Raw genomic sequence first — 24,303 nt, forward strand, 5'->3', positions numbered from 1 at the left:
CTGTCAGCCTCCTCCAGCTCCCCATGCGCTGCACACACAGCACTCACCGCACACTCCAACCACAGCACACACAGCACTTGCACATCACACACACAGCACACGCCCTCCACGCACACGGCGTGAACACTCCTCCCACACTCCACACACTCTCAACACATTCCGCACACACGCAGCGCACACTACACAACACACATTCGGCATGTGCATACCACATGCCCTCAACACACGCGGCACGCACAACTCACAGCTCAAGTACCACACAGCACGCTCTACCTGCACAGCACGCACACGGCAGATACACCCAGTGCACACAACACGCGCACACACACGCACACACACTCAACTGCAGGCCCATCTGGGCTTCCGCCTCCAGCATGAAGTCATCAGCTGACGCCTCGGTTAGCGCACAGCTATTCCAGCAGAGACCGGTCCAGCGCCGCTATTCTCGTTAGTCACAGAAAACGGGGCCCACACAACGTTCAAGTGTTAAAACGGAACACAAGTGTCTTCATTTCAGAGCACACTTTTCTCGGCACGACATGAAGATAAGGACAGGGGCGCTTGCGAACCACAGCTGCAGGGACGCGGGGCTCTCAAACGAGTGGCCGCAGGACGAGGTCGGGCCCCAACCCAGCTCCCCGGGGCGGCTCCTTTGTGACACTCCACAACTTCCTTCCTTCCTTTTTCTCGGCACCGGGCCCACGAGAACACCTCATTCTCACCTGTCCCAAGCACCTGAGAAGAGTGTCCCGTCTCCCCGCGTCTGCGCACCAGACACACGGTAAGTTCTCGCCGGGGACCGACGGCCCGCGAGTGCGGGAACGACAGGCCCTGCCGCGCAGGGTGCCCCTCTGCTCCTTCGTCAGCGGCCGCACCCCGACAGCCACCTTGACGATTGCTCCCCGGCCTCTGGGCCATCATCTCAGAATTAGTCTCCCACGGAGAAACCTTAAATAATTCTTTTCTAAGGAAAACCTACTTGCTCCTTGAGCTTATTTCCATAAAATAACCACTGAAACTCAAAAATGCAATTTCCTAATCTGATGCAGAGACAAGACAAATGGGCAACTGCAGCTTTAAACAGAATCCACGGTATCCTGGTCCCACTGTTTCCAGAAAGCTCTCACCCGGAAGCACTGGAACCCCAGGAATCGACGGGTGCAGCCCCCTCACTCCACACAGCGTGGGAGGTGACGCACCTGGAGCTGGGCGGGCTCAGGACACGGCCGCCAGGTTCCCCGCGAGGAACCGAATAACAGAAGTTGACGTTGTGAATAATCGAGCCCCACAGAGAACGGGCCCTGTCCTGTAGCGTCGGCCCGCGTCCGCCCACATCTGCCCGCGGCCTCACGCGGGCCCCTACGCCCTCACACGTGCCCAAAGGATACCGCTTCCTCTTGAAAACAAAGTGTCCTCACGGGCAGTTATCCAGAGCGTCCAAACTGCGTGGGGTGGGAGGTGTCTGAACACCGGACCACAGAGCGGCCCACACAGGGGCGAGGCCCGGGCCCGCCCCTCGCCCTCCCCCTGCTCTCCACGCCGCCTTGGCCTCAGGACCCGCACGGAGCTCGACTGTGCCCAGTGGGAAGGAACTTGACTCGGTTTTGGAAGCGCGCTAACGGAACGGGCCGACGCCAACACGGTGTCGCATCTGCCCCGTGGGCCACGGGTCTAGAGCCTGGTACCTGGTCCCTCAGCTTTCAGTGCTACGCCTTAAGCACAACAGAAAGTCAATCACAATAATTTTATTTTTTTTCTCTCATTTTTTTTTCTCTCATTTTTCAATCACAATAATTTTAAAATGTGGAACGCAAACACATGTCTACAGCTGGAAACCCATCCTAAAATGATTTGTGACTTCGGGTCAAACTAGGAACATCTAAGCCCTTCTGTGCACTGAACTCCACCGTAACAGACAGGCCATCTGCAACAGTGGAAGGTGTCACCTGGGCCCAAAACAAGTGACACCCAGAAGTGATCTGCATCGTGGCCCCGTTACTGTGGCAGCTGCTGGTGACACAGGGACAGTGTGGCTACAGTGGTTCTCATTAAACACAGGCGCTCACTGTCCCTGCACCAGATCTGTAAGTGAGCGGCAGCAGACGTCACCGGCACACAGGAACCACAAATCCAACATCACCTCTGCCTCTTTCTGGGAATTCAGAAGCCGGCAGAGAAGCCAAACGACACCCCGGTTCCTTTCCATCAAACACCCCTGCCACGGAAGACCCCAAATAACCGTTCAGGAGGATACATTCCCATCCCGTCGCTGCAAGGATCCCACACAGGCATGTCGGGAAGCCTGAAATAAAAAGTATCCGGGGAGATTGGGGCGCCTGGGTGGCTTAGTCGGTTAAGCGTCCGACTTTCGCTTAGGTCATGATCTCACGGTTCATGGGTTCGAGCCCCGCGTCGGGCTCTGTGCTGACTGCCAGCTCAGAGCCTGGAGCCTGTTTCAGAGTCTGTAACTCCCTCTCTCTCTGACTCTCCCCTGCTCACGCAGTCTCTCTCTCTCCTAGAAATAAATAAAAATATTTAAAAAAAAAAAAAAGTATCCGGGGAGAGACGCCCCCTGGTCAGACCAGTGGGGCCCAGAATCTGGTCCCCAAGCAGTGTCTGATGTGTCACCACCGGTGATGCAGGAAGCACATCAGCCTCCAGGGCGAATAAAGGCCCCCAACAGCCCTGGCTTCTCAGGAAGCCCATCGCAGAGCCAACATATACGGGGGCCTGGGCTCCTCCTGGTCCGTGTCACCTGAAGGGCCATGCCCAATGCTGTCGTCACACTGAATTCAAGCCTTTGCGCCTCAACGCACCGGCCCTCTGCCTGTGACACTGAGCCAAGGCTCACCAAGCTCACGCTTCATGAAACAGAAGGAGACCAGCCTCTGGCAGAAAGCACTTCTCTCCCCGCGAAGAGTGCACTGACATCCGTCCTTAGAGGCAGGACAGGTGTGGCGGGAGGGTCTGGGATCTGCAGGGACAAGTCACCAGGCCCGGGGCACAGCGCCCACCCCGGGTCCGCCAGGGGTGCTCAGGCCACCTCTCTAAGCCCGTTTTCTCATCTGTGACATGGGGACAGGGACAGAAGGTGCCTCTCGTCTGCGGGGGGTTAGAAACGACCCAGTAGAGAGCTCAGCAGAGAAAGTGCCAGGCGTTAGCAGGCAGCAGGTGTCAGCCTGCACGCTCTCCCCAGATCCCAGTCAAGGCCTGAAGACGTGAGAAAACTAGAACAACGCCAAGGCCAAAGCAAGACAGAAGAACGCGGATAAGAGGTTACACAACACAATCGCAGGCTCTGCAGTTCTCCAGGCGTCCGCCACGCCCTGCACGTTCCGACAGCTCGGCGGAGTCCAGGAAGGAGCAACTGTCCCCATCCGGCAGATGAGGAAGCGGCGGCTCAGGGACTGTAAGCAGCGCCGCGGGCGTGCTGGCGGGGGCAGCACACGCACGTGAGCACGTGAGCCGCTGCTCTCGGGACCCTTTCCAGCTTGTCCACCTTCTGAAGGTGCAGCCAGGCCAACGTGGAGACAGTGCGCCCAAGTGTTTTCACGGAGCCTTCCGGTGGGTTTCAGAGATTCTTCCAGAGGACACTGTCCTCAGGCTGTACCGCCCCGGCCTCACACAGCCATCCGTCACCTATCAGGAATTCCTTCCCTGGGTCGTGACCGACGCTCAAGCGGGTGCACCACCTATGTGTCACTGTGACTGCCATCCCCACGCTGCCTGTCCACGGACCCGCTCGTGCTGCGTTCCTGAGCGCACACCGTCCCCATCACAGTGCAGGAACCACGTCCCCACAAGGCGCTCCTCTGTGTCCCCTGAGCCTGCAAATCAGGTCGGCAGACTCTTGTGGAAGGAAGGCCAGGCGGTCCTCCGGCTTCACCTGCAGCAGGGCCCTGGGACCCCAGAACCCGAAGGGCCCGTACAGCTGACAGCCACCCGCTCCTGCGCCCTCTCGACGCCACCACAGGCGCGAGGGCCCCCGACTCTCCCAAGACCGGCGTGGAGGCTCCTTGGTGTAGAAGCCGCGTGACCCACAGGCGGGACTACTGATGACCGGCCGCCGGGAGGGACGGGGCCGCTGGAGGAAGCAGCACCGCAGGAGGCCCGCAGAGCGGCCCGTCAGGGCCAGAGCCAGAATCCAGCAGCCCCTGCTCTAATGTGCATCCCCTGACATCTCCCCACTCTTGACTTTCAGATAACTGTGGAGTTCCAGCTGTGCCGGTGGTGTAGACGGAAACCCCAAAGGCCCCCTGACAGGTCCGGGAGACAGCAGAGCGGCAGAACCCAGTGGACCCAGGCTCCTCCGCGGCCCCTCCCCCCAGGGTGCCCCCTGCTCTACGACCGAGCGGTTCCGGAGAGTAACTGGGAACGATCTGGTAGAAATCACCGGACCGCTCTGTATTTAGTACCCTTTTTAATTTTTCACTTTGACACAGGACCCCACTTACTTGCAGATGTGTGAGCTGTGTGGGCAGCACGTGGTCTAGCTTGGGGTGGGGGGGCACGGAGGTGAGGCCCAGGAGGGGCCGCGCATCTCCTCACTGCAGGACGCTCTCCTCTCCTGCAGCGGACATGTTCGCGGTCATTGGGGCCCAGGCTGCCCCCGCCGCTCTGCCCACCATATCTCAGCTCCTGAGTCCCGAGAAAGTCCACTAGGGTTCATCAAATCTCACCGAGGCTGGTACTTCAATTCCATTTAAATTAGTCAATTTAGTATTTTCTGAGTAGCTATTACCTTGTTATGTAATTGATCTTCCAAACTGAGCCATCTTTCAAAGTATTTTATTTCTAAGTAACCTCTACACCCGACGTGGCGCTCAAACTCACCACCCCGAGATCAAGAGTCGCATGCTCCACCGACTAAGCCAGCTGGGCATCCCCAAATTGGGCACTTTTAAGGGGAGCGAGTGCTGGCCAGGAGGGCATGGACAGGAGGTGTGGACCTGGCCAGCTCAGCAGGGCGGCTCAGGGCAGAGGTGACTGGCACGTGGGCCAGGGCCCTGGGGCATCTGCTCCCAGGGGAGAAGCCACGGGAACACGGGCAGAAATGCCACGCTGGCACCGCTGAGTCGTGAGTCCAGCCAGAGGGCGGGGTGGGAGGGGTGAGCTTTCGTCAGGAGACATCTCCAAGTGTAAGTGGGAGCTCAGGATGTGCAGGAGGGAGGGAAGGGTGGGCGAGCACAGGCCAGCGAAGCATGGGAAGGCAGAGGCTCAGGGGGGACACTCAGGGGGAACCGCGAGATGCCCGCTCTAAAGGGCATTTGCACCTGGGTCCCCACTGCCTGCTGACACACGTCTCCCAGCACCTGGAGTCCGGCCCTGCTCCCTGCTGCACCCGGGGCCCTGAGGGCTGAGAGGGTTGGGGGGGGTCAGGGAACTGAGCTCGGTACCCGCCCGGGAAAGGACCCCCGTCCAGCTGGGGCACCTTGGTGAGATACCAGCAGGGAGCCCGATTCTGCCACATGCTTTGCAAGCAAGGTCTTCGTGTCTGTGACGGTGTTTAGACCATCGTCTGAGAGGTGCAGGGAAGCCTGTAAATCGCCATCGGGCTGAGGACGCGGCCAAGCGGGACGGGGTGGGAGAGGGCTAGAGTGACGAGGAGGGCGCTGGTGCCCCCTGCTGCCCAAGGAGGGGCCAAACGGGAGCAGTCAGCCGCCACACACACACACGCACGCACACACGTATGCACACACATACATGCACACGCACACAGCACACAAACTAAACATGCAGACACGACACAGGTAAACACACATGCATGACACACAAGCACACACAACACTCAAACTAAACATACGCAGGCACGAGACACACAATGCACAACTGACACACAAGGCTCATGCACACCCATGCACCACACCCACACACACAACACACACATACACACATGCACGCACAAACAGGCACACACAGATACACATACAGACATGAATGCAGACACGTAACAGACACGCAGATACACACGCAGTCACACACACAGATGGAACACAGACAACAGACACCCCAGTATATGTGGACACACAGACCGCACACGCTCACTGAGAACACGAGGAAAGGGAAGCAGCAGCGAAGTCCCGGCCATAACTGAGCTGTGTGCTCGGCTTCCCCACGATGCGGACACTCCCTCCCTAGGAACCTTCGAACACGTGTGTGAGAGCTGGACTCTGAATGCAGGAGTCGGGAGGCGCAGAGGCTCACACCCTCACAGAAGCACATTGTCAAGTGCAGCCAGGAGGGGAGGCAGGTCAACCGAGTAGCAGCAGCACCAAAGGCAGAGAGCACCGTGAGGAATACAAATCCCGCGTGGCCATGACACTTCCAGGCCACAGCGACACAGCCCCTGGAGGTGGGCATCGGGCAAGGACCGAAGGCGGTCCCGTCCGCAGTGTGGCCCGCCGCCCCCAGGCCCCCACACCCGCCTCCATCCTCCCCCAAGCCCTCACTCGGGCCCCGCGCTGACGCGTCCTCCCCGTAAGATTATTGGCAACAGAAGCTGGGGTTTCGTTTCCATCTTCACGCAGAGAAAGATCCAGAAGAGCTCAGACTCCAAGGACACGGCTCTCCTGGTCCCAGGTGAGGGCTAACATCACACACGGCAGCCACAGCTCCCTACCGACCATCCGTGACTGTCCACCCCCCACCCCCCACGCCCCTGCTTGCTCCTACACAACACGGACGGAAGCCAGCATGGTGGGTGCGGGCCCGTCCCAGAGGAGCGTCAGTGTTTACGTCACGTTACCCTGCAGCCAGTCCATGAGCATTTTCTCGGATGGAAGGTGTGAAGAGAATGTAATTCTAGAAGCTTCTGCCTGCAGGCAGTGGCTACACAGGTTGTACTAGCACTGGGGTTTAGCGCCCCTCCTGGGTACGTCAAGAAAAGGTACGCAGGGAATTTCCTCATCTGCATTTTTTAAAATGAGCTGCGAGTTAATCCGATTCTACACGTTTATTTACAAGGCTGTTGTGATGTCCCAGTGTGAGTGTGCCATGTGAATGTGCCCTGTAGGAGTGTGTGTGTGTATGTGTGCTGTGTGAGGAGTGTGTGTGCCGTGTGACTGTGCCACGTGAGAGTGTGTGTGTACCGTGTGTGTGAGTACATGTGTGTATTCATGCACGCACACAGTTCTACCACAGTGAAGACTTCCACCAATTCAGAGACGTGTGTTGCACGCTGCACTACGTGCATGTAACTTACAACAGTTGTTCACAACACTCACGGTGCCGAGACTCCTCGCAAAGCGGGCTCCGTTTCCCCGCGCTGCACACAGGCCCCCCGTGCCTTCCTCCTCCCCCAGTTACATCCACAGGGAATGAGTTTGGGGACACGAGTGACAGGGACAACAGCTTTAACCCAGGACGATTCTCTGCTAGAAACTGGTCCCTCCCGCCTGGGACCTGCTCCCCACCCCTGCCCCCGGGCCCCTTCCCCACCCCTGCCCTCCGGGGGGCCCCCTCCCCACCCACCCCTGCCCGCGGGCCCTCCTCCCCACCCCTGCCCCAGCAGCCCCTCCACTGGCGGGAAAACCCAGGACGCGGGACACAGGACTCCGAGGCCCCGTCTCTCGGTTGGAAGCACAACTGCTGCCCACAGGGTGGTGCCGACCAACAGGAAGCGAAGAGGGCCGAGCCGGGCGGGGCAGGTGCGTCTCTGCGGCGTTTACAAACATGGCCGGGGACGAACACGACAGGGACACCAGGTAACCCCTGCGCAGAGCCCCCAACCACCCAGGCGCGGAGGGGGGACAGCGCGGTACAAGACAAGCCTGCGGGGGGGCGCAGGGCACGGTGCAACTGAACACTTTCACCCAAGTCCGGGACACCTCGTGTCCAAGCCACACGCAATGCACGCGGCGTGGAAGCCTCACGGCTGGCAGGAGCTTGGAGCGCAAGCGTCCACGGGCAAGCATGTGCAGCCGCTCTGCAGCCTCCTTGGGCACGAAGCCCCCGTGGCAAGCTGGCGTCCCAACTGAGCTGCTCCGCGGGCGCCCAGGCGAAGCCGGCTGGGCCTCCTCCCGGAGCGGACGAGCGGCTGCGGATCACGGGTAACCAGGACAGGCTGCAGAGGGCAAGGAGCCGGGGCCGCGCGAGGAGGCGGCCGGGCAGCTCCCTTCTGTCGGGGGGACGGAGAGCGTTTGCGGCATTTCTCTAAGGGAATGAGGCCCCCCCACCCCCCGCGGGACTGAAACCTCGGAGCCCGGCCTGTGGTGGGAGACAGCTGAGCTCTTAGCACTTGGCCATGAACACCACGAGACGGTCTTTCTTCCCAGAGACGCTGACGGGTGAGGCAAGCAGGTCACGGAAGGGCTGGCCACCAGCACGGAGCTGTGGTTCCTGGAGGCCCTGACTACAAATCAAGACGTGCCCTACCCAGCCTGTGACAACCGGGGCAAGGCCACCACCAGCTTGGTGGCTTAACCCAACAGCTGCTCACAGCCCGCTGATGGCCAGCTCCCATCTACACCCGGGACCCAGGACCCGGCTCTGCCAGGAAGAGGACCCGACACCCAGGGCACAGCCCTGAGGCCCCGACAGAGGGCCCGCAAGGCCGAGCTGCCTCGTGACCACGGGGGCCGTGCAGTGGGACAACGTGCCATGTCCATGGCACCTTCCTGTGTAGCCACAAACAAGACACCGGGCACCGAGACATGCCATCCTGCACCCGCCGGAAGACTCTGCACGCACAACGCCGGGGCGGGACGCGCTCCCCTGCGCCCGCCGGAAGACTCTGCACGCACAACCCCGGGGCGGGACGCGCTCCCCCGCGCCCGCCGGAAGACTCTGCACGCACAACCCCGGGGCGGGACGCGCTCCCCTGCGCCCGCCGGAAGACTCTGCACGCACAACCCCGGGGCGGGACGCGCTCTCCTGCACCCGCTGGATGACTCTGCACGCACAACGCCGGGGCGGGACACGCTCTCCTGCACCTGCTAGAAGACGTGGGCACACATGATACTGCCAGCAGAGGCCCAGGGGAGAACATTCTGGAAAGACAGAGGGTCGTTGTTACAAGGCAGCAGAAAGCTAGCTCTGCTGTGGCAGACACGGAAGTAGCGTGGTGGGCTGTGTGTGCAGGAGCCCCGGGAGATCACAGAAGCCAGGTCTGTGTCTTCCTGCGGATCGAAGACAGGAGAGAAGGAGCTGAAGGAGGCCACAGGGAGCACAGAGGAAGCCGGATTCGCGCCGTGAGGCACTCGGCCCGCTGGGAGGAGCAGGTGCTAACAGCTCGAGCGTCGCCCACAGGAACATACTTAAGGGGCTCGAGTGGGCCGCCCAACGCTCTCCCCGTCCTGAGGAGACAACAGGCCAGAGCACAGCGACAGGAAGGGCCCGTTCAGGAGGCTGGAGGGTGCAGGGACGGGGGAGGGCCTCCTGCCCTCTGCCGGTCCACGGCGGAGAAGGCCCGGCTCAGGAAGGCGTCTGCGTACAGCGTGGTCAGACAGAGCTGGAACCTGCTTCACCTGCCAGCTCGCACCGGACACAGGGACAGGCTGGCGCGGTCCCCGGCCCACGTGCCCCCAGCTCCACGAAGTGGGGAGGGAGCCGGGGTGCAGGCCCTAGAGCCCGCAGGGTGGCAGTAACGGGCGCCAGGCCGAAGCCACCCCAGGCCCTCCAGTGGTGTCTGCCTTGAGGAGCAGCCACGGCCAGCGGCAGCTTCCAGCGCCAACCCTCCCCTGTAAATGCAGTGCCAACAGCTGTTACCCCACACCTGTACCAGCGCCTGTGACAGGCAGGTGACATCACAGCTTCACGGGCCACAGATGGAGAGGAACGTGTCTCAGACACTGACCCAATGGCCAATTACACCCGGGAGCCACAAGCACACCGAGAGCTGACCCCATGCTGGTCCCCGTGCCCGAGCTGGGGCCGTTGTGGCCGAGGGTCTGAGGTGACGACTGTGCTTTGCCCAGGTGAGGGTCCCCTGGGCGGCAGGCACTGCTCACGTACGCCAGGGGTGCGTGACGGCCACCACAGCGTGACACATTCTTGCAGCCTGCTCCCCACGAGTGCGGGCAAGGTCAATGACCGGCTTCTAAGCGACGACATACAGTTCCAGTGCCCGGCCAGCATTCCCGCGACACAGCTGTGTCGGATAGCAGAGGCAAAGGGGTGGGGAGTAAAATGAAGGTCGGCTGAGCTTACGTTAATCGGGAGGGGAACTGGTCCCCTTTTGAAAGTCACTTTTCTAGAAGAGGAGCACCCTATTCTCATTTGCAGAAACTTCTAGCAACCTCCAGCCAAGGCAGGCTGCCACTGTGGGGGGGGGTACGGTCCTGGGTGGCGGGGGGACAATGGACCTGCAGCCACATGCAGGGACAGCCAGCCTTACACGGAACACGGAATGGCACCGGGCCGTCACAGGCACACGCTCAGACCCTGGACACCAAGTGCGCAGGGGGATGGGGGCAGGGATATAAGTATATCCCACATGCGCTCCAGAGGGTTCCGGGCAGCAGCATGGCCTCTGTCACAGCCGGCTGACACGATGACTGCGGCCTGGGATACGGGAACAAGAGGCACCAAGCCCAGCACTGATGATGGTGGGGGGGCCGGGAGGGGGTGGACAAGGTCAGGGCGGGCCCCAGGAGGCTGCTCTTGGAGGAGGAGGGCAAGTAGGCAAGTCGAAGGCAAGAACGAGAGAGAAAGAACGTAAGGGGCTCAGGGGGAAAAGACCTTTCAGAAAACAACTTTTTGCCCTGACGAAAAGAAGTATTAAACAAAGGTAGAAGTGAAGTCCAACAGAAAGACCCCTACGGGGAACCCGTGGGGGCAGACGATCTAAGCAGAGGTTTCTGGAAGCGGGACCTGGGGATGACAGCCCCACACGGCAACACCCGCGGCTGGGGCAGGAAGGGAAGCGGGGGCGCAGCGTGGGGCAGGAGCTTGCAGGCTGCTTACGAGTTGCCAGCGCGCTGGATGAACGAGGGAAACGGCATAGAGCGCACACAGCACGAAACACACTTTATTCTGGATTACAGAGACACACGGAATGTGGGGTTCTTCCCCAAAGCTGAAATTTGGACACTAGTTACTGACAATGACAGAGAAAGGAGAATGAAGGAGACGCGCGGCCAGCTGGGCGTCACAGATGTCCGCAAGTGTCGGAGGTCCCAGAGACGGGAGGGCCCAACAGCAGGCCAGGCGGAAGCTCACCGAGGAGCGCGGACACCCAACACACGCGTGCGCTGTGCGGGGGGCAGGCGCTACCGAAGACGACTGTCCCGCAGTCTCCTTGCCATTTAACGGTGGTCACACACGCACACATACACGCGTGCGCGCACGAGTACGCGGGCAACGAGGCACAAGCCAGCGACCATTCTGAGCAGCACAGTTAACTACCCTAGGGGCACACCGACCTCTGCCCCTCGGGCACCCCCCGCACATCCCTGTCCTGCCCCACGGGGTCACAGCGCCGGGACCAGCCGGGACGCCAGCCTCCACCCTTAGATCTGGGTCATATCAGCCGCTGCGCGCTTCCGCCCGCAGGAGCACGACTTCCCTGGGAGGGCAGCAAATCTCGTAAACGGTGCGCTGGCCCCCGAGCGCCGTGAGGCCGACCTCGCGCCCGCAGGGGGACACCTGGGAATACTCACGCTTATTGTAGCAGGTGGCCAGCACGCCTTTGTCCACAGGACTGGCACTAATGTGCCAGATCTCACCCACTTGATGCAGGAGGACGTTCTTATTGATAATGTTATTTTCGTCATCAAAATCTATGATGTGGATCTACAAAGGCAATAAAAGAGCATGTCAGGACTCTACTCCCGTGAGCTTTAACTGAACATGGCCATCGCAGAGAATAATCAAATGTGTCTTTACCTCCTGTAACTAACTGCTCTTCTTACCACGCTGGTAGCACACACTCCTGTGAGTTCACCTGACTGCTCTTCTCCAGAGACAAGTTGGAAACCCGCAGAGGAGTGTTTAAGATGGCAACTACGCAACGCTGCCCCAGCCCTAAAGAAACAAGACACCTGAAGTCGTCCCCCAGTGACTCAGTCGGTCAGCATCAGGCCCAGAACTGTCAAGGCTCCAGAAATGAGCCAAGAGCCTCCGCCCTGCAGGCAGCTGCACAGAGTGGGGCGCAGGGAGCCACTGCCCGAGCAGGCCTGAGACCTGAGACTGTGCTCCCGCCCGCCTGGGCAGCCACGGGGGGCGGGGGGAGGCAGCATCACATCAGCACATCTTACAGTGTTTTCACAAAGGAGCCCAACAGCTGTAACAATTACACGATATATAAACGTCACGGTATTATGTTTTAGCCACATAAAGGTGAATACGCTACTGCCATGCTTTTAGAGATAAATTTTAGACGAATAAAAGGATTTTCACATTCATGCTTTCATCAGTACCCACATCAATGAGAAAAATAAAACATTTCTTTTAAAAATAAATGTACGTGAAGAAGATATTAATAGATCTTCATGAAGATTTACATCCGGGAACTTTCACTGTGGCATTGATTATCATGATGAAAAATTAGAAGTCATCTTAATGTCTGGCGAAAGGGAATTGTTCAAATAAATTGTGGTATTTGATTGTAACATCATGCTGTGGAGCCACTCAGCCCGCTATAAAGGACTATTTAGTGCCAGGGAAAGGGCCCATGACATAGAGCGAAGGGGAAAGAACGAATAAAGAACTGTGTGGATGCTACGTGTGGTTTTTGTTTAAAGAGAAGGTAGGCCCAGCCCAGGAGAGAACCCGGAGGCGAACACTTGGAGGCGGGGGGACGGCAAGTTCTCCTCTACTTCTTTGTGCTTTGTCTGTATCTTTAACTTCTTTTGTGTGTGATTGATATGCATTACTTTGCAATCAGAACATGAAACGTTAAATGCTGTTTTAAAGAATGTGCCCACGACACCTCAAAGCCCCCACACTCTTTACTTGTGTCAGCGAGCCTCGCTCTGTCCTTCGCGGCTTCCAGCCCCTCTAAGGGACAGGTCTGGACCCAGGATTCACATCCCACCACCGACACCACAAACCAGTGGAACCCCGTGCCTCAGTTTCCCACACGCACACAGAGGACGGAGGATCACGAGAAACCAAATGCAAGGGTGGCCCGCTTGGCGTGAAGCCATCGCACGCTCGACCCGCCCCCTCTTCTGGGGGAAGGGGTTAAAAATCATTCCTGTTACTTTAATTTTAAAACTACTTTCAGGGGCGTCTGGGTGGCTCAGTCGGTTAAGCATCCAACTTCAGCTCAGGTCATGATCTCATGGTTCATGGGTTCGAGTCCTGCATCAGGGTCTGTGCTGACAGCTCAGAATCTGGAGCCTGCTTCAGATTCTGTGCCTCCCTCTCTCTCTGACTCTTCCCTGCTCACATTGTCTCTCTCTCAAAAATAAATAAAACATTAAAAAACTTTTAAATAAACATTTTTAAAAAATAAAACTACTTTCAGTAACTTCCTCCCACACTCAGTGCAGTGCAGTTTTCACGGTGGGCTCAAAATGTACAGATCACGAACCTGAGACATGGGCCCACTATGATGTGTCACGTTTTAATTTTTTCTTCATGTTTAAGCACAAGGAGGGGAGGGGCAGAGAGAGAGGGACACACACAGAATCCAAAGCAGGTTCCAGGCTCTGAGCTGTCACGAACCCATGAACCATGAGATCATGACCTGAGCCAAAGTCAGACACTTAACTAAGCCACCCAGGCGCCCCAACGTATCACTTTGTTTTAAAAGCAAAGGTTTATTGTACTTTTTCCTTTCCACATGTGAGGGAATTTTACTTATAAACACTTTCTCCCTCCATGGATGTTACACATTTTAAAAGCTATTGATCATTATTAATTAAGTCATTACTGGGAAGAGCATGGGGCAGCACTTACTAAAATTACACACGTATGTGGCCTACAACCTGGAAGCCACTGCTGGCTCTGTGCCTCACAGACACCCAGACAACACACACGCGCCAGAGCGCCCACAGCAGCCTCACGCACAAAAGCCAACAACGGGGTAGAGCCCAGATGTCCACACCCAGGAGAAGGGGGCACGTAAATGGTGGCACATTCACAAAACAGGCTGCAGGCACTGGAGAAGATGGTGGTGGCAGTCCCGTGGGCACGGTGCGGGGGTGTGGGTGAGTGTGTAAGATGCATCAGGCTGCAATGTGTGTTCGCCACACCTCATAGACAAGTCCCCTAGAGTGAGTAGAGGCACAAAATTTAAAAGGTAGAAAAATATATTAGTGTATCCAATGACTTGCTTTTTTCAAGTTTATTTACTTATTTTGAGGGAGAGAAAGCACAAGTAGGGAAGGGGTAGAGAGAGAAGAAGGGGGACACAGAATCCAAAGCAGCTCCAGGCTCCAAATCATAAACACAGAGCCCGACGCAGGGCTCCAATTCACAAACCTCGAGATCATGACCTGAGCCGAAGTTGAATCCTTAACCAACTGAGACACCCAGGCGCCCCTCTCACCAATGACTTAAAAATTTTAAACTAAGAATTCCACAATGCCATCTGGGTAGTGATGACCCACACTGGCAAGGCTGGGCGAAATCAATACATGTCGTACACCTAAAGAATTCTTTCAAAAGATGTATTACAATATGTTAACAGGAATTATATAAATTGTTGAAATTGAAATAATTTGATTTCTTGAACCCTACCCCAAGGAATAAATGAACAACAACAAAAATTATGGAGTACCATGTAGCTTTAAAAACGATGATAAATTGGGGTGCCTGGGTGGCTCAGTGGGTTAAATATCCAACTTTAGCTCAGGTCATCATCTCACAGCTCATGGGTTCAAGCCCCGCGTCAGGCTCTGTGCTCATAGCTCACAGCCTGGAGCTACTTCGGATTCCGTGTCTCCCTCTGTCTCTGCCCCTCCCCTCCTCTCTCTCTTTCTCTCAAAAATAAACATTAAAAAATAAAATAAAGTAAAAACAATGATAAAGAGGGGCGCCTGAGTGGCTCAGTCAGTTAAGCTTCCAACTTCAGCTCAGGATCTCACCGCTCATGAGTTCGAGCCCCATGTCAGGCTCGGGGCTACCAGCTCAGAGTCTGGAGCCTGATTCAGATTCTGCGTCTCTCTCTTTCTGCCCCTCCCCCACTCGCACTCTGTCTCTCAAAAATAAAAATTTTTTAAATGTTTTTAATCGTGATAAAGAGCTATTATAAATACCAAAAATGTTATGAAAGCATTAAACGTTACAAGCAGAATATAAAATGGGATGCAATTACATAAAAGTCACATGTGAACATAGACTAAAAGGCAATATACAAAATCAGGAATAATTTTGTGTTGTCAGGGTGAACAGGAATTTCCTCTCCATTACCACCGAAAGCGTGAGCGCCCGTGCCTGCACCGCCCTCCCGGTCTCTACTCCATCCCTCTGCAAGGCACCAAAGCACCAAGAGTCCCGCGCGGCGACACCACCAGAGCTCTGGGCTTCAGAGTCCTGTTGGCTGCTGAGCCGACCCCCCCCCAGAGCGCCCCCCACCCGCCCTGCGCCGGTGCTGACCTCCTCCCCTTCCGCACTGGCCTCCTCCCCTCCCGCCCGGAACTGGCCGCCTCCCAGCTCTCCTGCCCAGCCCGCGTCACCCGCCGCTCCAGCTCGTTCTCCTCTGGGGAAGGGTCTTCCTTCTCAACAGCTCGCCAGAATGCTCTTTTCTCCCTGGTGAGGACACAAGGCACATGCTGTCCACGGGCTCCAACCCCTGCCCAAAGCTTCCTCTGGGCTCCTTTCTGCGCTTCCGGGCCACGGACACGGCGGGAAGGAGGGACGAGTCCATCGTCCTAAGCTGACGCGCTCCAATACCACAGCCCTTAACCTTCATCTTGAAGCTGGATGGTGCTAAGACTTTTCCACATATCCGCATTTATCGTGGGTGCACAGGCAGGCCCCAAGGATACGTCTTCGTGGAATGCTTGAATCCGGGCATGTTCAGAAAGAATGGTGACACAGCACCACCGTAAACAAAGTAGTAACGGCTAGTACGCAAAATGCGCTAGGCACTGTGCTGTTTTTACAGAATCCTTACAAGGGATGTGTATGATTATTAACAACAATCTACAGCGAAGAAACCCAGGCCTGAAGAGTTGAAGTAGTGTGTCTCATTCAGTTAGAAACAGGACTCCAGAGCATTGCTCTGAACCCCCATGTATCCAGGGTGCACGGAGGTGCCCCACCCTCCCCAGGGCTTCGCACCGCAGCAGGTAAGCAATGACGATCTCCTGGCGTCAAAGAAGGAGACTGTATCTTAACCGGTCTATTCTCAGCGCACCACCCTCCAGCCAGCTTACACTACTGGACTTATAAAGAAATATTCTGTTGAGCAAATATATGCAGTTACAGGCCAGTTATAAAAACAATACAATGAAGAAAACACTATAATTAGTGAGTGCAAGAGATTATTGGAGCACAAAAGAAAGACCAGTTAATAACTGGTTAAGAAGGTCAGGCAGACACATGGTTGTCTGGGGAGTAAAATGTTACTTTAAAATCTTCATGAGTTTTTAAAATATTTTAATGGCTAATAATGAAGATCAAACTCATATACTTTGAATTACCATTATTAAATGTTTAAGTAGGATTTACTAGAACAGGATTAAGAGCATAGATGACTCTCTATAAAGTTAGGCACGAGACTTATAAAATGTATTAGGAAGCCCACAGAGATGATGTTAACCCTCCGTCATTTTCCTGGAAGATCGGAGCATCCACAGACCCTGGCGCCTCGTGGGTCCAGGCCCAGATCCGAGCATGTGACCCCAAGCCATTGCACTGTCTCCCCATTTCATCTCTCCTACTGAATTGGAGGTAAACCAACTCTACAAATTTAAAAAAAAAAAAAAAAAAAGAAAGAAAAGATAGAATTAAAAATATGGATAAAATGAGAAATAAAAAGTGAAAAGCTCCCCTCTTGAGGAAAGCAAAGGCTCCGACGGCCTCCCCGTGGCACGTCTTCCCGCCCCTGGCCGCAGCCCTGCCCGGCGCTGAGCTGAGGCGCCGTGGGAAAAGACGCAGCTCCCCCGTCCACAGCGGACTCCAGGCCACCGCCTCACCCGGACGCATCCCTGCCACACTGTCCTCAACGACAGAGCACAGGCTGTGTCTCTGCAGAAGACTGCAGCGGCCAGGACCTGGGGCCAGCGAGTCATCTCAGGGCTCACACCACGGGTTTTCCTCGCTCCGGGCCCGCGTGAGAACCCTGCAAACTCAGGTCCCTCTGCCGAAGTCTGTCCTGCTTCAGGGTGAAATACAAAGGGGTCCCGCGTTCCAGCTGCGATTTGGCCGCTTCCGGCTGTTTTACTCTGGGCGAGTCACAGCCCTGTTCTGGGTTCTTGCTGCAGCATGAGTATGTTTAGGAAACTGGATTGCTAAGAATTCTTGGTTCGAACGGAAACATCTGTGGATCCCTTAGCTAAGCCTTTAAATGATCAGTGAAAGGTATTATCACACATGCTACTGGGCCCACACGGATGCCATTTACCTGTCTGTATTGATACTCCTTCCTGAAGCAGATAAGCCCCAGTCCATGAACATCCTCTGTCGTGAAGTGCAAGGTGAGCCTGGGAGCCCAGGAGGGGGAAGACCCCACATTCCACACCCTTGTCACCCGGTGAGGACGTTTCTCGTACAAGCGTGCCTTAGTCCATTCGGGCCGCGGGAACAAAGAGCACAGGCCGGGCGCCTACAAACGAGAAATGTACTTCTCACGGCTCTGGGGGCTGCAAGCCCGAGACCAGGGCGCCGGCAAGGTCAGGTCCGCGGAGCCCCTCTTCCTGGATCGCTGAGGCCATCTTCTTGCCATGTCCGCACGTGGCAGGCGGGGCAAGGAAGCGCCGTGGCTCAGTCCCGTTCGTGACGGCTCCACTGCGATGACCTGACACCTTCCAGGGGCCCTATGTCCTCACGCCAGCGCCTCGCAGGTTAGGGCACAACCCACACATCTGGGGGGAGACACACATGGAGCCCACGGCAGGGGACGAGGTGGACGTCCATCACAGCACGTGCTGCAGCGGTGGGGAAGCAGCTAGACCCCGACAGCTACAGGAACACCACCAGCCGTCTCTTAATTATCACCCTTTCACATATAAGAAGCCCAAGACAACAGGACATAAAGTAGAACTCTCTTTTTTAAAAAGAAATTCCAGGGGCGCCTGGGTGGCTCAGTCAGCTGAGTGTCCGACTCTTGGTTTCAACCCAGGTCACGATCTCACAGTTCGTGGGATCAAGCCCTGTGTCAGGCTCTGTGCTGACGGGGCAGAACCTGCTTGGGATTCTCTCTCTCTCTGCCCCTCCCCCACTCATGCATACATGCTCACTCGCTCTCTCTGAAAACTAAATGAATAAACCTTAAAAATAAATAAATAAATAAAACAAATTCTGAGGTGTAATCAGTACTGGGAAGAGACGGTGGGGAGAGGGTGAGAGCGGTGTAGAAGAGGGGAGGGGAGGAAACGGGGTTTCGGTTAGTCTGGGCTGGGGCTGAGAGCCTTAATTTCTAACAAAAGCCCAGGCCATTCTGAGGGTAGCCAAAGACAGAGCCTGAGAGCCTGCAGCCGGAGGGGCCCGTGAACAAAGCTGTCCTCAATCAAAAGACAAACACAGAACTGGGTTTACAAATTAAAAACAAAAGTTCAAAGGGAAAAGGTCTATCCAGGGAAAGCAGGAACTGAGTGGCCCCGCCCCCGCTTCAGAGATCGGCCTTTTCAGCGACCTTGCTGACAGAGGACAAGTCTGCATCCTCTACCACCGTGGCACTCATGCCCAGCTAGGAAGAAATAGGAAGTTAACAACATGCAAAAAAAAAAAAAAAAATCTTTGGGCAAAGCAAAGCACAAAAGCACACAAACCCCTCGATCTGAAACCCTTTGTTGGGAGTCTCTGCCTAGACTTGCCCACTGGGCGGCCCAGGAGCACGCAGCCTCCCAGGGAAAAACCCCACCTTCCTCCCGAGGAGAACCCCGATAGATGAAAGACCCCAGGAACGCCCACCCTGCTCCCAGCACCCAGTCCTGTGCAATCCACGGGCAGAAAGCAAAGCAGTTCATCTAACAATGAAAGGCCAGCAACTGTGACAGCTCCAAAGATGCTCAGAAAATGGCAGAGCTGAATTAAGTAGGACAGATTCGGGGACTGGCACTTTCTAGGGAACTAATGACTGCCTGAGGAGCTGACGGCCCCAGGCGAAGCCAGGGGCCGTTAACCCTCACCAGCCCCAGCCGGCGGCCAGCCGCAGGGGGGAGCAGCGCCACAGGCCAGGGCCCCCCAGCCCGGGCGTGGGCGGCGCGGCCCGACCTTGGGTCACTCAGCACCAGCGCAGCCGCGTGGGTGTCGCCCGCTGCGAACACGGAGCCCAGAGGACGCGCCCCGCACCGGCCGCGAGCGGCAGCGGCAGCAGAAACGCGGCGGAGCGAAGGGCGGCGGCAGTGCCTGGCCACAGTCCGGCTCAGCCCCGGGAAACACCGCCGCCCCGCGCCAGCTCCGTGTCTGTCCAGGCACGCGGTCACGACGCCTGCCCCGACGCGGCCTCACCGGCTCCCCCGCACCCCACGCTGCAAGCGTGGACCCTTCGGACCCTCGGCCCGCGGGGATCCCTGGGGAGACAGAACCCGCCTGAGCGCCCCCGGTGCCAGCGCCTGGCCGGTGCCACGCGGCATGCCACAGATGGACGCCAGCAAACTGCACCGACCGTGTGGCTCAGTGCGGAGCCACGGGGTGGGGAATCCCCATCCTCACGCTCTCGGAGAAGCACCCGGAGCTCAGGTCACCCTCCGTCAGGAAACGAGCATGGGGACCAGCTACCGGAGGCGGGGCGTGCAGAGAAAAATGCTCATCCCTCCCGACACCGCCGGGGTCGGGGGGCACTGAGCTCCGGGACAACGGGACGGCCCGCGCTGCGCCCGCCCCCGGGTCTCCCCCGCCACCACCACCCCCCGGGTCTCCCCCGCCACCACCACCCCCCGGGTCTCCCCTGCCACCACCTCCCCAGTGCTGCGCCCGCCCCCGGGTCTCCCCCGCCACCACCCCCCGCACCACCCCCGCCCCCGGGATTCCCCAGCCACCCCGCCCCTGCGCTGCGCCCGCCCCAGGGCCACAGGGAACACGCCCGGTGTGGAAGAAACATGCGGTGTGTGCGAGGAAGTGTGCATGTCACACACGAGAGAAACACGCGGCACAGAGGAGGAACATGCGTGCCACGTGTGGGAGGAAACATGGCACACGCACGTGCGCATAGGGCGTCACTTGTGCGCGGAACCCGTGTGCGGAGTCGGGGAAGGAGCCTGCACCGGGGCGGTGACAGCACAGCCTCAGGCCGGCCGCCTTCGCGGAGGGAGGCTGCAGTGCACCCGGCAGAGACCGCCGCGCCCCTCCCACTGTCACCACGACCTTGTGCCCAGAGCTCACGCCCAGTTCCCCATCTCCGTGAAAGCTGGCTCGGAGCACAAGTCTACCAGCTCACGTGTTGTGTACCTACCACACAACACAAGGGGGGTGAAGTGTGGGCTCATTAGCACACAAAGTCAGCATTTGTTGAATGAATGAACGCAGGCCTGCATTCCCAGGAGCCTCACACCCGTCCCAGAAACCGAAAGGGAAGCACCAGCACGCACCCCTTTCATCTGGATTCACACACCAAAGGCCAGGCAGGGGGCGAAGCCTGGAAATAGGGAGCTCTCAGCCTCCTCCTTCCGCCTTCCGTTCAGCCCTGGCTACAAGGCAAACCGAGGCCAAAGGCTGGAGCCTTCCAAAGCAGTGTGACAAGGAAGCTCCGAAGGGGGGACAGCAGGTGACAGCACCCAGGGAGCCGCCACCCACAGAGCCGATTCAGAAAAGGTTTCCAAATAACTACCTCCTTGTTGCCATAAAATATAACTTAATTAGACAACTTTTCTGTGCCTACTACCACTGGCTGGGTTTCGCTAAGAATGATTAGTAAGGACAAAAGTCATTCAATACAAAAAGGTTTCTTTCACTAGATCCAAGGACTGATGCCCATATTCTCGAAACCAGGACTGTCTGCATCACGAAACTACCCTGATAACACAGGGCACGCAGAACTGGAAACTACTTTTGTCCCAGGGCACTGGTCTCACTCACCAACCCCAGGGACCCACAACTCAAGGGACAGTGGTCCCCAAGAGGCAGTCCCAGAGCCTGCGAGAGATGCACGTGCTGGGGCCCAACCCCAATGTGATGTTGCTCCAAAAAGGATTTAAGGAAGATTAAAGCAATTCATGTCATTCAGGGCTCAATCCTTTCCTGGTTCATAACCAAATGGCATATAATTTTGGCTGAGAAAACCAGGTATAATATATCCTATTCACATAACTTATGAATGACTTCATTGCCTCATTTGGTATGTAATTCATTTAGCTTTAATGGAAGCATCTCTCATAAGATGATAATAAAGTCCTCCCTAATCTCAGAAAGTTAAAAACTGACAACTCCACCGAAAAGGTTAATGGGACAGCCTCGGAACTGAGGGGAACGAAAAAGCAAGTAGATGAGGAAATCGCTTCGCGGGCTGGAGACAGAGCCCGCTGGGATTCTCTAACACCCGTCCTCTGACAGACTCCTCACAGTCAGCCTGCAGACTCCCACCACCCCCCAGCTCTGCCCCTCCGTCACCGCAGCCCCCAGACAGCACAGTGTCATTACGTGGCTTCCTCTTTCCCGGCGACATGGCCCCTGGACACTAGTTTTATAAATAAATCACCCTCATCTGACATTTTCCAAAGGTAATACACACACACATTCAGAGAAGTGAAAATCAGAAAGACAGTTTACCCCACACACACTCAGATCACCCAGAGGTAACCGGGGCGCAGACTTTGAGGCCTTTCGACGGACTAGTTTCCTCCCAGTCGATTCTATGTAGAGATTCAGTTTTGTATTTTATCCACTACTTTTCTAATTGAGGTATAATTGGTACAACATTACACTAGATTCAGTTACACATATAATGATTCAATACTTGCCTCTATTGACAAATCACCTACTTTCTTAAGACAGTAGTGATCACTCAATATATATGATTTTAACATTTCACTGAATCCCTAACAAGTCTTAAATTATGACGCTCATGAGGAGTTTGTAACTTAGTGCAGTGCATGACCTCCTCCCCACAGGGAGGAGCCAGGCTCGACAGGGGGGAATTGTGTGAACCTGCCACCATCCACCCTCACGCTGGCACGTTCTGATTGCTCCTAACAGTTTCACAATTACGTGTATCATTGCAGTAATGGTCCTTGTATATGACGCTTTCTGTTTTGGGTACAGGAAAAAAATGTTAAATAACATAAACATTTATTTGTAAAGCTCTGGATATATGTCACCAAATCAGCTGCCTGATTTAAATGACTTAAAACGATTTTAAACAATTTAAAATCCCTCATCAGGGCGCCTGGGTGGCTGAGTCCGTTAAGCATCCAACTTTGGCTCAGGTCGTGATCTTGCAGTTTGTGGGTTTGAGGCTCGTATTGGGCTCTGTGCTGACAGCTCAGAGCCTGGAGCCTGCTTCAAATTCTGTGTCTCCCTCTCTCTCTGCCCCTCCCCTGCTCACACTCTGTTTCTCTCACTCTCTCTCTCTCAAAAATAAATAAAAATTTAAAAATAAATAAACAATAAAATCCCTCATCTTTTTTTTTTTAATGTTTTATTTATTTCTAGGAGAGAGAGAGACAGCGTGAGCAGGGGAGGGTCAGAGAGAGAGGGAGTCACAGACTGATACAGGCTCCAGGCTCTGAGCTGGCAGTCAGCACAGAGCCCGACGCGGGGCTCGAACCCACGAACCGCGAGATCATGACCTAAGCGAAAGTCAGACGCTTAACCGACTAAGCCACCCAGGCGCCCCTAAAATCCCTCATCAATATATGAGAGTGGCAATTTCACTATCCCCCACCCAGCACCAAATACTCTTTCACAGCTGTCACAGCCATGTCCCCCATGTGACAGTGGTCACTGGATGGACACCCTGTAGCGTGTAATATTGCCTTTTGTGCTTTCCCGAGGGTCCACGGTGCACATCTCCAAAGCATCCTCAGCACCTGTGAGGTACAGAAAGTAGACGGCTTGATCCCTATTTTGGTGATGAGGATAACGAAGTCCGGCAAGGTTAATCCATGCCATCAGGGTCGCAAGTCCGTGTCAAGCCGTGAACCGAACACTGATCTGTGAGGATCCAACACCCCTTCTACAACAATGGCCACAACCGCAAGGGGCCCATGCTTGTGTCTGGACGTGGCAACGGAAGCCTGGAGCTCGAGGCTGAAATGGGACTGTGGCCTCATCCAGGCTCGGCCAGAACGAATGCTGTGAGCACACAGGGTGGTCGACCAGGGGCCCACATGGAAGCGGGGATGCCAACCACACCCCCAGCCTGTTTCTCGGTCCTTCATACGGTGACCCCCACATCACCGCAGCAAACTAAACCACAATAGTACTGCCACAAAATAAGTTTAAGTTATTGAACTCAATTATTACCTACGGTTGGCTATTTAAATCCCAATGAGAGTTTTATTTTGTTTGTGTGGCATTAATTTTCTCAAATGGTGCTTGAAAAATCAAGAGCAAAATGGTTATACAACTAAGAATAGGCTTAGTAATTAACATGTATACATTTGTCAAAAATAGTTACCTGATTATCATATTTAAGAGACTGCGTCCCAACCAAAAACCGAATGGCATCTGTTTCTGCAGTCTGAGGTGTCAGAGCACGTGCCTGCGGGAGGGAAGGAAAATGCACACACATTTATGAAGTTAAATGTAACAGTTAGAGATTAAAAAGGCAGTTACCTCCTGTACTGCCGCTGGAGTATCCGCTCGTACAAAGTGTCTGCAAGGCAACTAGGAAATATGTACGGACAGCCTTCAACTTGTGTATGCTTTGTGACACAACAATCCCCCCTCCGGTGTGTACACGGAGACAACTGCAGATGGGCACAAAGAAACAAGAAATAAAGACGTAAACGGTGTTTTTAATAAAAGCGCAATTTTCAACTGAAATAGATTGGTTGAACAAATCATCCTTTGACAACACAGCGGAAAACGGCTCCCAGCAACGGCAGAGCGGGAGGCTGAAACCACGTCTCCTGCCGAGGACAACTGTACAAACTGAACAAAATACTCTGAATTTGTTTCAAGGCCTCGGGAAGGCAGCATAGTGATAAGTCCCAAGGTCTTGGAAATGAGGGAAGGTCAGAGAGGAAAGCCTGACCTAGAGCCCCCTTTCAGCTAGAGGCACCTGTCAGTTTGGAAAGTGTGGTTAGCAGCTGATGGGGGGGAGAGCTTTGTAACAGGCTCCTGGGGCTGAGGGTACACACAGTGAGTGCA

General features: G+C 55.8%; 1 protein-coding gene across 3 annotated transcripts in view; it reads right to left on the reverse strand.

The window, feature by feature from the left end:
• The window catches only part of EIPR1 (EARP complex and GARP complex interacting protein 1), a 126,115-nt gene that overhangs the window by 89,065 nt on the left and 12,747 nt on the right, over positions 1 to 24,303 (reverse strand). Inside the window, exons 2-3 of one of the 3 annotated variants that reach the window (XM_039257376.1) lie at positions 23,609 to 23,692; positions 11,598 to 11,730 (exon numbers count right to left, since the gene is read on the reverse strand). The exons of 1 other annotated variant lie outside the window; for it this stretch is intronic. In XM_039257376.1, the coding sequence (XP_039113307.1) occupies positions 11,598 to 11,730; positions 23,609 to 23,692 (217 nt within the window). The remainder of the gene's footprint in view (positions 1 to 11,597; positions 11,731 to 23,608; positions 23,693 to 24,303) is intronic. One more of the 3 variants, XM_039257377.1, reaches the window with a different exon arrangement.

Source organism: Hyaena hyaena, unplaced genomic scaffold (assembly GCF_003009895.1).
Source record: "Hyaena hyaena isolate Hyena2069 unplaced genomic scaffold, ASM300989v1 scaffold_612, whole genome shotgun sequence".
NCBI classification, from domain to species: Eukaryota; Metazoa; Chordata; class Mammalia; order Carnivora; family Hyaenidae; genus Hyaena; species Hyaena hyaena.